At 54.5% G+C, this 14,090-nt stretch overlaps 1 protein-coding gene across 3 annotated transcripts in view; it reads right to left on the reverse strand.

Annotated features, from left to right (window-relative positions):
- The window catches only part of ADCY3 (adenylate cyclase 3), a 94,546-nt gene that overhangs the window by 612 nt on the left and 79,844 nt on the right, over positions 1–14,090 (reverse strand). For all 3 annotated transcript variants that reach the window (XM_050948729.1, XM_050948728.1, XM_050948727.1), the window contains exons 10-19: positions 13,676–13,837; positions 11,506–11,593; positions 10,355–10,471; positions 6,906–7,165; positions 6,290–6,371; positions 5,254–5,412; positions 3,305–3,451; positions 2,204–2,323; positions 1,909–2,035; positions 269–393 (exon numbers count right to left, since the gene is read on the reverse strand). In XM_050948729.1, coding sequence (XP_050804686.1) covers positions 269–393; positions 1,909–2,035; positions 2,204–2,323; positions 3,305–3,451; positions 5,254–5,412; positions 6,290–6,371; positions 6,906–7,165; positions 10,355–10,471; positions 11,506–11,593; positions 13,676–13,837 — 1,387 coding nt within the window. The remainder of the gene's footprint in view (positions 1–268; positions 394–1,908; positions 2,036–2,203; positions 2,324–3,304; positions 3,452–5,253; positions 5,413–6,289; positions 6,372–6,905; positions 7,166–10,354; positions 10,472–11,505; positions 11,594–13,675; positions 13,838–14,090) is intronic.

A 14,090-nucleotide genomic window follows, 5' to 3' on the forward strand; every position in this document is an offset into this window, starting at 1 on the left:
GTCAGGTGACCTCATTCTCCAACCCTGGCTGTATGAGTGAGCTCCAGTGCTACATACACTCACTCTTGCTCTGGTATGTCACACCCCCCTGCCTGTCAAACTGCCAGTGCTGGCTCCTATGGGCTGCCCCTTTCTCCGTGTCTGTCGGTGCTATGCTTAGGATTACTTGGGCGTTTACATGCCATCCTCCTATTTTACTAGTTCACAACTTTCATCTCAGCTGAAATGGGGCCGGCCTGGCGTTTCTGAGGGGGATGTGCTCACCAACCTGGATGTTCCCCATCACACCCGTTGACTCCATCCTGCTGGCCACGTTCACCGTGTTCCCCCAAATGTCGTAGTGTGGTTTGCGGGCGCCGATCACTCCTGCCAGCACCGCCCCTTTATTCATGCCTGCAAATTGGGCACAAGGATACCCTGACTTTACTCGCTGGGTTGTGTAGTGAGGAGGGAGCCCTTGCCCTGGGTGTGGAGAAGCACAAATACCCAAACATACAGGGCCCCCACATGTGTTGTAGGCGGCATCCCAGCATCATCCACAAGACAGAGGGCAGGCGTACAGCACCCTAGAAGTTTTTCTAAAAAGCAGCATTTGGCTGAAGTGGCAAGTAGTGTCCCTGCCTCTAGTGGGAGGCCTGCTGTGATGATCCTTTCTCTGGCCCCATCTGCTCCCCATCCCCATGCTGCTGCTGACTCCCTTCCTTTCAGCTACAAACACTCAGCACTAGTGCCAGAGGGCTGGAGCTAGCAACTCCTCCAGTGCTCCTGCCATGCTAATGGTGAGATTCCTGGCGGTAAACAGCCCAGTGCTGGTGGCTGCATTTTCATTCATCCCTGCTCTCCCCTTCTAGCTAAGTGGTTGCTTTAAAATAAATATATTAAGTCTCACTGACAACTGACACGTGGTGGTTTTACGGGGCTGGGATCAGCTCTGTGAATGTTTCAGCAGCTAATCGGGGTTTGGGGTTCTCGTACCGTGCTTCACTCAGGCCACAGAGAAACATGTTGCTGGTTGCTCTGTGGGATGCTGTCTGTTCCTGGGAATAGTGGATGCCATTTGATACATGCTCCAGTGGGCCTGGCACCCTGCCCTACATGGGGCTGGGCCCATTACCAAGGCTCTGCCTTTTCATACTGCTATGAATGCTACCGCTTAGCGCTTCACAGTTCTGTACAAACAATTCATCCTTATCCCACTCCTGAGATATAGCGAATCCATGTGGGGAAACTGAGGCTCTGAAAGGGGCAGCAATGTGTTCACAGCCTCACAGCAAGGCTGGGATTAAAATGTGAGTATCTTTGGTCCTCACTCTAATCACAGGATAGCACTGCTGCAATGAGTGCTCAGCAATCCATTCTATGGCTGCATAGTCCAGGTCAGGATTTAAGGAGACCCTGTGCGCTGACACAAGCCAGTTTGGGAGCTAGGGAGAACCACAGAGTCTGTCTGTGGCCAGCAGCCACAATGAAGAATCCTCTTGATATATACCTATCTCACAGAGCTGGAAGGGACTCTGCCTTCACTAGCAGGACCCAGTACTGATTTTGTCCTGATCCCTAAGTAGCCACCTCAAGGACAACTCTGGGTTTAGCAGGCCAATACTCAAACCACGGAGCTATCCCTGCTGGTAGTCACTCCACCATATCTCTGCTCACCTGGAAAGGGTTGGGGGGAGTAACGGGCTAAACTAAAGGTCTGGCCCTAAAGGAATGCACAAATGAAAGAAAACAAGACACAGCTGTTTCAGTGACAGCCCAGTGCTCTGCATGCAGGGATTGGAGCTGTAGCCCATCTCTCCTTGCTGGGCCAGTTGGGTCTCAGAATGCTGGGGTGTGGATACCCGCATTCAATCTCCCCCCCCGCCGCCAGCCAGCAGACTCCCGTCATTCCCACGGAGCAGCACTTGCCTATTCGGAGCATGAAGTTGTTGAAGGACTGGTAGTTAATGTTCATCAGGGTCACTTTCATGGCTAAGGCAAAGTCGGCCAAATCAGCTAAGTGCTGCCAACGCTCCTTCTCCGAGAGCTCCTCTTTCTGCAAGGGCAGTGCAAAGCAAAGGGCAGAGGCTGAGGGAGGTAAAGAGCCCCTCCCACATCCCAGAAGGCAGTGATCAGCCTGTCCCATTCCCCTTTCTCCATCCTTCCCCGTCAGGCCAGAGTTCTCAGACAGCCCAATTCACCTCCAGCTCTGCTGTCCCCATACCTTTATGGTGCTATTGTAGCCATTGGTATTGACATCTGGGGTCACGCCAGAAGCAGCCATGTAGGTGCTTCCAATAGTTTTAATCTTGGTGATGCACCGGAATTGGGGATCGTCCAGGAGCTGTGAGATACAGGAGCCAAAGCCATAAACACAGGAGGTAGCTGGAAAAACAGCTCAAAGGCTGAGGAGTGGTGAGGTTACAGGGTCTTGTGTCAGGCCAATGTTAGCTGTAGTTACAGTCGAACCTCAGAGTTACAAACTGACCAGTCAACCATACACCTCATTTGGAACCAGACGGATGCAGCCAGGCAGCAGCAGAGACAAACAAAAAGCAACGACAGTACAGTACCATGTTAAACAGAAACTGCTTTGCCAAGGTAAGGAAATGGTTTCTGTGCTTGTTTCATTTAAATGCAGATGGTTAAAAGCAGCATCTGTCTTCCGCACAGTGAAGTCTGAAAGCTGTATTCAGTCGATGGGCAGCTGGAAACTTTTGGCCAGAATGACCCACATTTCAGAATGAAGCACCTCCCTTCCCAAGCTGTTTGGAACGCTCAGGTTCTGCTGTATTTAAAACAACAGTGACACCTGGCGGCTGGTTAGCAGAATCACAGGTTCATTTTACCTACTGATGCCCAGGCTGATGGAGAGGTCAAACCGCAGCCTGTGGGGCTCTACACTGGGAGCACAGTTACCCGCACCTTGAATCTGGACATGCAGCTCATGGATACCGCACATCCCGGCAGGCACTGCGCTCTCTGGAAGCAAGTGGAGGCTGCTCAGAACCTGGTGGAGCATTGCATGCTGGGATCTGTGGCCTCCAGGGCATGAAGCTTGGTTCCAGATGGACTGGGCAGCCGTAGGGAATGCACATCTGGACAGCTGGCAATGGGAGTTTAGACAGTGCTGGCTCAAAAACTAAGGCTGCTTACAGCTGTGCCCAATTCCAGCCAATAGCAGTCTCAGCTTGGCCAGGAAGGATCTCTGTATGCCAGTGGGAGTGGCCTACATTCATTGCCAGCCCACACCCTCCCACGTGCTCCCCTGAAGGGCCGGCGTCCGACTGGCATGGGGGAAGGCTGGCGCCTGGGCTGGACTCACCGCGTCGAAGTCCGAGATGATCTCGTTGAGGAAGCGCAGGCACTCGATCCCGCCGTTGTTGATACTCTCCTCCGTGTAGAAGTCAGCGAAGTTTGGGAGGGAGGCAAACATGACCCCAATTTCATCGTACGACTGGCTGTACAGCTCCTGTGGGACCAGGAAGCAGGCCTGTCACTCAGGCCTGCAGTGTACTCTAGTGTATTGCACTATATTAGCTGTACCCAGTCAGGGGAGGACATGGAGCGATGACACGGCACCAACCCGCTTCTTAGTCCAGGGCCCCAAGCCACCTGCTGAGCGCACTAGTTCTGTACAATGCAACTGCTTCTGCTACCCAGCTCCTACCTACCTCCTACCACAGCCCCAGTTGCTCTAGCACGGGGGTTCTCAAACTGGGGGTCAGGCCCCCCTCAGGGGGTTGGCAAGGTTATTACATGGGGGGGGGTCACGAGCTGTCAGCCTCCACCCCAAACCCTGCTTGCTCCAGCATTTATAATGGTGTTAAATATATAAAAAAGTGTTTTTACTATGTAAGGAGGGGGGGTCACACACAGAGTTTGCACATTTAAGGGTATGGCTACACACTGCAGTTAAACACCTGTGGATGGCTCATGGCAGCTCTCGGGTTGCGGCCTGGGCTCTGGGACCCCCCAAGCGAGAAGGAGGTTCCAGAGCGCAGGCTCCCACCTGAACCCGAACAGCTCCCCTGCAAGTAAGCAACCCCTTAGCGTGAGCCCACATCCACTGACCTGGGCTAGCCGCGGGTCTTTAACTGCAGCACAGCCAGTCCCAACGAGACCCTGACAAAACTCCTCCCAGCTTGGTCACCCTGTGAGCTCCCCTGCGCCCCAAACTCACCTATGCACCCCCTGGTCAAGTCCCTCCCAACTCCCATTGGGTGGGGCTGAGTCAGAGCAGTGGGCACTCCCCATCCAACCTATGGATCAGCATGCCAGAGCCCCTCTCCCAGGGCTGGCTGGGCAGAGCACAAGGGCTAGCGAAGGGATCCCCCGGGGGCAGTCTGGGTGCCCCCAGAACATCGCTCACACACAGATGTCAGGCTCCTCACAACCTCCCGTGGGGAAGGCGTCAGGGCCCTTTTTCATAGCTGGCTGCACAAAGGCCAAGAGAAGTTCAGTTTTGCCCTTAGATACGACTCGGAAAATGGCATCCGCCCCACTCAGCACAGGGGGTGTCAGCTCTGGCCCTTGGGACCCCCCACCCCCATTTCTCTGGGGGCGGGGGCCTGTTTTGGTCTCACGGTATGAAGAGCTGTAGTGAATGAGGTGGAGCCGACTTCACCAGGAAGGGCACTCAGCTTTTTAAAAGGGGCACAGACCCCAGCCGCTCCTCTCAATCTGCCCATATGAGCCTACACTCTAAGGAGCTTCTCTGGCCCTCCATGTGCGCAGTCATTAATCGATTTATCCTCACAGCGCCCCGGGAGGCAGGCAAGTCTCATCCTCATTTTACAGAACTGAGGCACAGACATTAAGGGATTTGCCTGAGGTCCCCCACAATCTCAGTGGCAGGGCTGGCTTTAGACCTCAGGGCTGGGGTTGAGTGTCGTGGTGCGTCTACACTGCAGCTGGGAGGTGTGATGCCCAGCTCGGGTGGGCGTACACATACAAGCTCTGATGGAGCTAGCGCGCTGACAACAGCAGGGTGGCAGTGACGGCGGCTCGAGCTAGCCGCCCAAGTACATGGCTAGGATCTCAGCCAGGGCTGTACTCAGGCAGCTGCTCAGGATGCTAGAGCGAGTGCGTGGGAGTCACTCCCCTAGCCCAGTGTAGGGAATGACCTAGCCCTGTCTCTGAGTGCAGGGCCTAGGGAGGTTTCCTTCCATCTCTCATTTCTAGGATTCTCTGGCTTGGGCTGGGAGGCCAGTGGAAGGAGACTGGAAACTTCAGCTCTCCCCACGTCACGGTGTCTGACTTGCCCGTTCTCACCTCGTCCCGTTTCTTAGAGCCCAGGAAATGCCGGGCCACGTGCTCCGGCAACATATTGGTGACCAGAGCCTCGTTCCAGCGCCTCATCTCGTACACCCGCTCCTTCTGGTCATGGACATCGATCTTCCACAGGAACAACGTCCTGGCCAGCTTTTCCACCTGCAGGCAGGGCATGTACCGCAGAGTCAGGCAGGGCCTCACAGCGCTTCGGACACAGCGCCCTCCCCATGGGCTCACTGAGGTGCAGGGCTGGGGCAGGACTTGCTTACAGTACCGCGGGCATGTCTGTGGCAAGAGTCCCACCACCCAGTTCTCTGCTCTAACCACTCAATCCCACTGCCTCTCGCTGCCCCACCTCCGTCTCCCCTGCACTGAGCTATTCCCTGCGGTGACACAGTCACTCCAACACCCACAGGTGGGGGCTTTCCAGGTCAGCAAGCTATCGGCTTCCTGGCTGCTGTGTGAAGGCAGCCCTTTCCGAGAACCCTACGCCTACACCATCCAAGAGCCGTCCAGAGATCGCCTCCGGCAGCTAGGCACAAAACAGATGGATGTGTCTCCTGATGGATCTTTGGGACGCTCACGGCTCCAGCAAGAGGGTAGGGCACTGGGAGAGAAAGAGAGAGAGAGAGAACAAAGGGAGGGGGGAGAGATGCAGATACAGGGGGGAATAAGGATGTGGGGGCGGGAAACCGATCCAAACCCTTCCAGCTCAGTGCTGGGTTGCAGGGAGCTAGAGAAGGGCTAGGAACAAGTTAGCAAAGGAACCCCAAAGGAGAAGGGAGGGCAGAGATGGAAGAGAGAGAGGCAGAGGTGCAAGTGGCTAGGGAGGGGAGGGACGCGTGCAGGAGAGCTCCAGAAGTAAGAGAGAGAGAGGGCTCTGCACAGGACAGGGTGAAAAACGCCCTCCAGCGGGGCAGTGTGGGGCAAGGTGGCCATGTGTCCCAATGCCCTGTTGGTGGCTGTGCTGGGAGAACTCCAGGGATCGCAGGAGGGTGAGGACAGAAAAGGAGGAGGAGCCGGGCAGATCACTCACGTGGCGAGAGAAGTAGTAGAAGCTGAGCATCATGATGAAGACCATCACTGTCATGGAGTACTTGGAGGGGACCAGGGTGGACCTGCCGAGGGAGAGACGAGTGAGCCATGTTTGTCCCACCATGGCTGAGTTGCCTCCCATTCCATGGCAGCCAGCACATCCCTACCCAAAGGCCGGCACCCAGCAACTGCATGAGGGCTTTGAAGACCTTCAGGGGGCTTTACCCCCACCTTCAGGGGGCTTTACCCCCTCCTGCTAGCCCCTGCTGGAAGGATGCAGGGGCAGCTCCATGAGAGGCCGGACAGGGACACCCAAACAGCCGCTTGACGAAGAGAGTTCATCCCCGTCGGCCGTCACCTGAGAACAGCTGCCTTTGGACCAGCTGGGCGCACACAAGGGTTGCAGCCACTCCCCACACCCCCACCAAAGCAATGAAGCAGCCACGGCCATGGGAGGAAACGTCTCCCCACCCTGGGCTGTGGAATGGTCTCCCCAGGGGAGGGGTGGAAGGCTGAAACTGGACCAAACCAAGACTGTAATAGGGAACAGTCCTACATTGCTCCTGGAGTGCTGGCCGGTCCCTCTATGCCCTCCCCACCACGCCCAGTGCCCTTACACGTTCTCTTTGAAGCGCTCCTGATCATACTCGTCGAAGATCTGCTGCCAGGCATAGATGTTGACCACGCCCACTGCCCCGGTGATCATGACCATCAGGGTGAGCTTGACCATGTGGCTGACCTGCACCAGCATGATGGTGGCGATGAGGGCCAGCACAGCAATGAAGCTGTAATACTTGGGGTCCTCCACGCAGCCCCCCGCCAGCAGGGTCCCTGCAGTGCTGTTGCTGGTGCCGGAGTAGAACTGCAGGCAGCTGAGCTGTGTGGGCAGCAGAGAGATGGGCGAGGGGTTACAGTAGGGAGCGGGGCGGCTTGACCTGGGAATGTCCTTTAGTTTTACTGGGACTGGCTGCATGGGGGATGGGAGAGCAGGGGATGAGTTTAGGTGAGAGACGGTACCTGAGCCTGTAACCTGAGCCAGGAGGGGGTGGGGTGATCGACACCTTTGCCAGGGAAACTGCACAAAGGGAGAGGGGGAGAGAAGGAGGGGAGAGAGCCTGCTGGAGGGGGTTTTGCTTTCAGTTTTGGGCTGGCTGGGAAGAGGCAGGGGACCCCAAGTCTGGGGTCTAAGATCCTTGCCCCCCAGAGGGACCTGGCTGAGGGGTCCTGGTTGTACCTATAAGCCCTGCTTGGGACTTTGTTCCTATCATCTAATAAACCTTCTGGCTGAGAGTCACGGTGAATCGCGGGAAATGGGGAGGGGGGTGCAGGGCCCTTGACAGTTACCTACCAATGGCCAGACTGGATCAGAGCAGCAATAAGCAGAGGCTCTTATTTAGCCTTCAGAAATCTCTCTCTCTCCTTTTAAAATGAGTCAAGCCTGAAGTCCCAGCCCCCCTCAAAGTCAGTGCCCTGAGTATAAACTGAGTAATGGCGTTTAGCGCTCCCTGCCTGCATGGGATATGGCGAGCAGCAGCACCAGCGGCCCACTCCGCCTTGCCTCAGGCCCTGGGCTGGAGAGGTTGGAGAGGGGAGCTGAGCTGCATGGCCCATGCAATCCTTGTCAGCACGTCAGTTCCAGATGAGGTGTCTTTCCTTGTGATGTGGCTACCAGGGCCATCGTGCACTGGACTCCCACCTTCCCAGGTTTTCAAACAGCTCTCTGGGGGTAAGGGCTTGTGGTGTTCACTGACCTGGGCTCGCTTTGAGCCAGTGACTCAGGGTTGAAAGGCTCCACTGCGGGTTACCATGTTTAATTCAATAATTGTGCCCAAACACAGCAGGACCTGTCCGTGTCGCACAGATGGCCAGGTGCTATAGGAAACCCAGCCGAACGCTACAGAGCCTTCCCCAGGCAGAAACCCACCCGCCGTCACTCCTGCACACATCTGGGTACCGTTATCACCACTGACCATATATGGCAAGATAAGGCAATGGCTGGAGGAGGATCAAACCTTCTGCTTCAGGGCATAAGCTGATAGGCAGCTGCAGTGCAGTGGGATGGGGTCAGGGAGGAGGAACTGGAGATTGTGTCTAGATGGGAACTTGGGCCCTTATGAAGAATCTGTAGCCCTCGGAAAGTCTTGTTTCCTCCCTTTGGGATGGCTGAGCTCTCGGCTGTAAAGCATGATGTGGTTGTGCCAGAGGTACCTATGCTCTGCCCCTCGTGGCAACCTGCCAGGAGCCCCGGGCTGCACCTGGTCTCTGTTAAATGTAGGTGTGTGGGCTGCCCTGCCCTTGGCCATGCAGCCGCTGAGACACCCTCTCACAAGGTGATGCCGAGCTCTTAGAAAGAAGGCAGAGCATTGCATGCTGGAACATGTCCTCTCCCTGGCCGGCCCCCCCCCCTTCCAGCTAGTGAGGCAGATGCATGGCCCCTAGCTTTAGCACTGGAACTTTTACGATCCCTTCAGCTAACACTGGGTCTGATTGTCCTGACAGCCATTTAAATCAGGGGTCCCTCAGTCAAACCCAGTGGAGCGACACCGCTGCAGAAGGACTGTCGGCGTCAGGCCCTTGGGATTCGTCCATTAACAATGCTGCTAACAATATCTGGCTGCCATTGATCTTTGCTGCTTTCGTTTAATGACCGGCAGGGCATGGTGCTCTGAACAATTATTGGCACACTCGAAATGGGAAGGTCAGAACGGATGTATAAACTGAGTAATAGCATTTCGAGCTCCCTCCAGCATGGGACAGGGACAGCAGCCATACAGGCAGGATGGGGTCAGCCACCCACACTGAGATGTTTATAAACAGGTACCATGGTCCGAACCCAGCCCTGGCATCACACAACCCTGATCCATGGAGAGACACCAGGGCTGCGCAGGACCCAGCAGAGCTAATGGGCCTCAACAAGTCATCGAGTCCAGCCCTTGCGCTGAGGCAGGACCTTGTAAACCTGGACCATCCCTGACAGGGGTTTTCCAATCTGGTTTTAAAACGTCCAGTGATGAGGATTCCACATCTTCACTGGAAGCCTGCTCCAGAGCTTAACTGGCTTTAGTGAGGAAGGTTTTTCTAATATCTAACCTAAATCTCCTTTGCTGCAGATTAAGCCCATTTCTTCTTGTCCCACCTCCAGTGGCCATGGAGAACAAGTGATCATCTCCTCTTTATAACGGCCCTTAACAGCTGACAACTGTTATCAGGTCCCCCTTAGTCTTTTTTTTCTTAAAATATGCCCAGTTTTTTTAACGTTTCTTCATAGATCAGGTTTTCTAAAGCAGCGGCTCTCAACCTTTCCAGACAACTGTCCCTCTTTCATGAGTCTGATTTGTCTTGTGTACCCCCAAGTTTCACCTCACTTGAAAACAGCTTGCTTACAAAACCAGACATAAAATACAGAAGTGTCACAGCACACTATGACTGCACAATTGCTGACTTTCTCCTTTTTCCCATATAATTAGAAAATAAATCAACTGGACTATAAATACAGTTCAGTGTACAAAACAAGTCATTGCCTGTATGGAATTTTAGTATGTACTGACTTTGTTAGTGCTTTTTATGTAGCCCCTTGTGAAACTAGGCAAATATCTAGATGAGCTAATGTACCCCCTGGAAGATCTCTGCATATGCCCACGGTACGTGAACCCCTGATTGAGAACCATTGTTTTAAACCTTCTATCAGCTTTGTTGCTCTCCTCTGGACTCTCTCCAGTTTATCCACATCTTTGACACAGTGCCTCAGCAGAGGCCTCATCAGTGCTGAGTACAGTGGAACAATTACCTCCGTGTCTTACAGATGACATTCCTGTTAATACATCCCAAATGATATTAGCCTTTCTCACAACTGCATCACGTTGTTGACTCAATTTGTGACTCACTATAACCCTGGATCCATTTCAACCGTACGGCCCCCTAGCCAGGTATTCCCCATTTTCTACTCATGCATTTGATTTTGGATGTCGATAGACACTTCCTCTGAGGCACCCAATGGAGTGACCCCATGTGCTGGTGTGAGGTGGCAGGGAAAATGGTGGCAGGAGGGAGGTAGGAAGGTTCTCACCATATCCACGATGTCGGCCATCGTAAGGATAAAGATGGCCGACATGGCCCATGTGTTCCGGGCCCACCGGGTCCTGTCGATCCAAGTGGAAAAGGCTACGAGTTTTTTGGGAAATACCTATGAAGAGAAGAGGTTTTTAATGATGTGAATCTCAGCCCTTCTGCCCAGAGGCTATGGTGATGGGAGCCTTGTAAGTACTTGGCACCAAGAATCCCAAAATACTTTGTCAACATCATTTCAATGGGAGTTAGAGGCCTAAATGCCTTTGAGGATGTGGGCCCAATTGTTAACCCCCACATCATAGCATGGTGAGAGCAGTCTACATTGCCATCAAGTATCTCCAGAACCCCAAATTTTTTGGAAGTCTCTGGATGAAGGGTGCGCCCCTGGCTCAAATGGGGTGGCCCACAATCTCAGCTTTCAATTAGCTTTCTAGCCCTTACCCCTGTGAAGGAACCCTACCAAACACAGAGCGGTGCTGCCTTCCTGAATCTGCAGACAACCCGAAACAACAGAGGTGTGAACTGCCCCTTCATCTCAGCGGGGGGGTGGGGTTTGATCCCACAGCTGAATGATGAGCGTTACACTGTTTCAGCCCCAATCGCTTTAGGAGAAACATCCAGCTAAGGTACCTACATAGCGTTGTTTCAGTACATTTCTGCTTTTGTAGGACTGATCTTTACAACATTTCAACAGATCCCTGGTCACGAAGGACTTCACAGCACATGAAGGATTGGAGGAGAGGTCCCACAATGGCTATTAGCCAGGATGGGCAGGGATGGTGTCCCTGGCCTCTGTTTGCCAGAAGCTGGGAATGGGTGACAGGGGATAGATCACTCAATGATTGCCTGTTCTATTCATTCCCTCTGAAGCACCTGGCATTGGCCACTGTTGGAAGACAGGATACTGGGCTAGATGGACCTTTGGTCTGACCTAGTGTGGCCATTCTTATGTGGAGATAGAACACAGATCCTCCAACTCCAAAAGTTCCTCTCTCTGTGACTAGGGCTAAAGGGGACTCTCCATTAGCTATTAGCAATATGGGGCCTATGACACACAGTTGAGAAGGGTGGATTCCATCCGCTTCCACTGACTCCTTGGGAGTCACGGGTGCTCTCCACCTTTCAGGAGCAAGTCCTCTGTTCTCTTACCCTGGGGAAAATGGCTGCCAGAGAGCAGAGAGTCAGGATGAGCAGCAGGATTTCTCCAATTACAAACGTCACATAATTGGCCACCAGCCTGCAGAGAGAGAGAGAGAGAGAGAGAGAGAGAGAGAGTCAAAAACCAGCCCTGTGGGGGGTTATTCCAGTGATGGTGCTACCCACACAACCCAGTGGGTTCACACAGTACTCTGCTGCTTTTCACAGCAATACTAGATTGCTGAGTAGGTTTCACTTGGTTTGGGACTACGAGCATGAACAGCGCAGAGAGACTGCAGCTGGGCGGGGAAGAGCGGGCAGCGCAACGCAAGCAGAGGAAAGAAAGTAGCCAGCATGGGGTTGAGAAAGCCGCAGGTCACTTCCCAAGCTCATGTTCTCAAAAGGCAAAACAGACATGGAGCTAATATGTGTTGGTTGCAGCCAGTAACTAGACTGTCTACTCCTACAGCTGACGTGGAAAAGGTCTGTGTTGTGGGCCACTCTTGGGGGGTGGAATATATATGAGAGCAAAAGGTTGACAAAGTGCTAGCCTAGGTCTTGGGAGACGAGGGTTTAATTCCCAGCTCAGCCACAGACTCGGTGTGATCCTGGGCAAATCACATGTCCCTCTGTGCCTCAGTTTCCCATCTGTACAATGGGGATAACAGGGCTGCTGCAAAGATAACTACATGAAGGGTTGTGAAGTGCTCGGATACTCCAGGAACAGGGCTCTTATTAGTCCCTGAGTGTGCAGGGAGAAGAGGGGATGTTATTTCAACACACTTTTTAACTAAGCTTCCTAAAAATCCTTCCAACTCCTGTGAAAGCTGGCTGGCTTTTCCGGCATCCCCGCACCCTGCAGCAACACCATGGACAAGAAGCATTTGCAAAGCACCAACGGTGGGCATGGTTCTGTGCAGGACAGACGCCAAAACAAAGCCCCTGCTGGAAGGACCTTGCAGTCCCAAAGAGAAGGTCTTTGGGGGAGCTCTAGTGAAGCCAGCAGAGCCAATGGCTTTTCACAGCAGCACCGATTTCTGGGCTTTGCCCCATTCCCCTTCAAGAACTAACGGGTGACGCTGATGGGGTACAACAGCCATGTAGCGCTTTTCAATCACGGCGCCCAGGGCTTTGCTAACACATAGGGAGAAACAGGCCTTGCCCTGGAGAGCTAACGATTTAAGCATTAGGCCACACAGTCACCTTCCTGCTAGGCTTGCGGCAAGGTACCAGCCCTGGAGCTGCATGGCAAATGCATGTTCTCACCGGGGGTTCCCATGGCAACCTGCCCGCAATCAGCTAGGGAGGGAGGCTGGCACTGCACGGTCACCTGGTCTCGTCGATTCATTATTTGATTGCCCTTCCCCGGGGGTGTGGGCAGAGGCGATTGTCAGTAGGACGTAGCAAGGACAAGCTGCAGTGCTTTGCCCCCACCGCGCTCTCAGCAGGGTGGCTACGGCTTCACTCAGAGGCTCCACTCAACAGCTGGCGGCTCTCGCCCGGCAAACGACCCGCTGGCCGGCTGGACTTCCCACGGCGGCTGCTCCCGGGAGAGCCCAAACGCAGCCAGAGAGAAAAGGGGAAAACCTGGGGGCTGGGGGCTCAGGAAACTTTCCACACCCACGGCCCCTGCTGCAGCCTGGCAAGAGTCAGTCAAGACGGGTGGCCTGTGTGAAATGACTTTGGGGGAGGTCTCAGCCCAGTCCCTGAGGATCTGGGGTTCACATGATATAGGCCACCCCCGCAGTCAGCATTCTGGCTGGCAGTCTCCACCCAGAGGGCAAGGACCCCGCAGGCCATGGAAAGAAAGCCCAGTGCCTCCCAAGATCTGGTCCCTCTAGGTCAGAGCTGAGGCTCTGGGGCAGGATGATGCTGGGGACGCTTTAACTGCTGCTGCCTGCACGTACTTGGTCCATCTCCCTGCCAAACACACCTTTTGGGAGCCAGGCCTGCTCACCCCGGCCTCCCTGGGTTTCTAGGTGAATACGGCCACACAGAAGCCCAGACCAGGAGGAATCAACCAGGCCTCTGGGGGAATATGAATAGGGACTGATGCGCCGGGCCCGTTCTACAACTCTGCCCAAAGTGAGGGGCGGGGGCGGGTATTCCCAGCGCAGAGCCCCATTGTGCCAAGGGCTGCACAAACAGAGCCCCTGCTCCTTGCCCCAGTCGACCTGCTCACCAGGGATCGATTAAGATCTCCACCAGGGCGGTGAAGAAGAGCACCACGCAGGAGCAGCTGAAGGCGGCCCCGCTCTGCTTCTCCTTCTCCACGGAGTAGCGCGTCTCCATCTCCGGGTTGATGAAGCGCATGGAGAGGCGGTAGGTGTATTTCCCCTTCAGCCTGTCAGAGACACCGCGAACCCCGGTGAGATGCTGGAGGCCGTGGGCAAAGGGGAAAAGGAGAGGGAGGGTCCTCACTCTGCCAGGGGGCTGCTGCAAGGGCATTGCCATCACCATAAGGAGAGAAACGAGGGCCGTGGGAAAGAGCACCCCTAGGGGGAGGGGAAAGGAAGAGAATCCCTGCAGCATCCAGGAGAGAGGGGGAGGATTTGTGGGAGAGGACAGGGTATCTGGGGCAAAGGGTACAGCCCCCA

Source organism: Gopherus flavomarginatus, chromosome 4 (genome assembly GCF_025201925.1).
Source record: "Gopherus flavomarginatus isolate rGopFla2 chromosome 4, rGopFla2.mat.asm, whole genome shotgun sequence".
Classification (NCBI taxonomy): domain Eukaryota; kingdom Metazoa; phylum Chordata; order Testudines; family Testudinidae; genus Gopherus; species Gopherus flavomarginatus.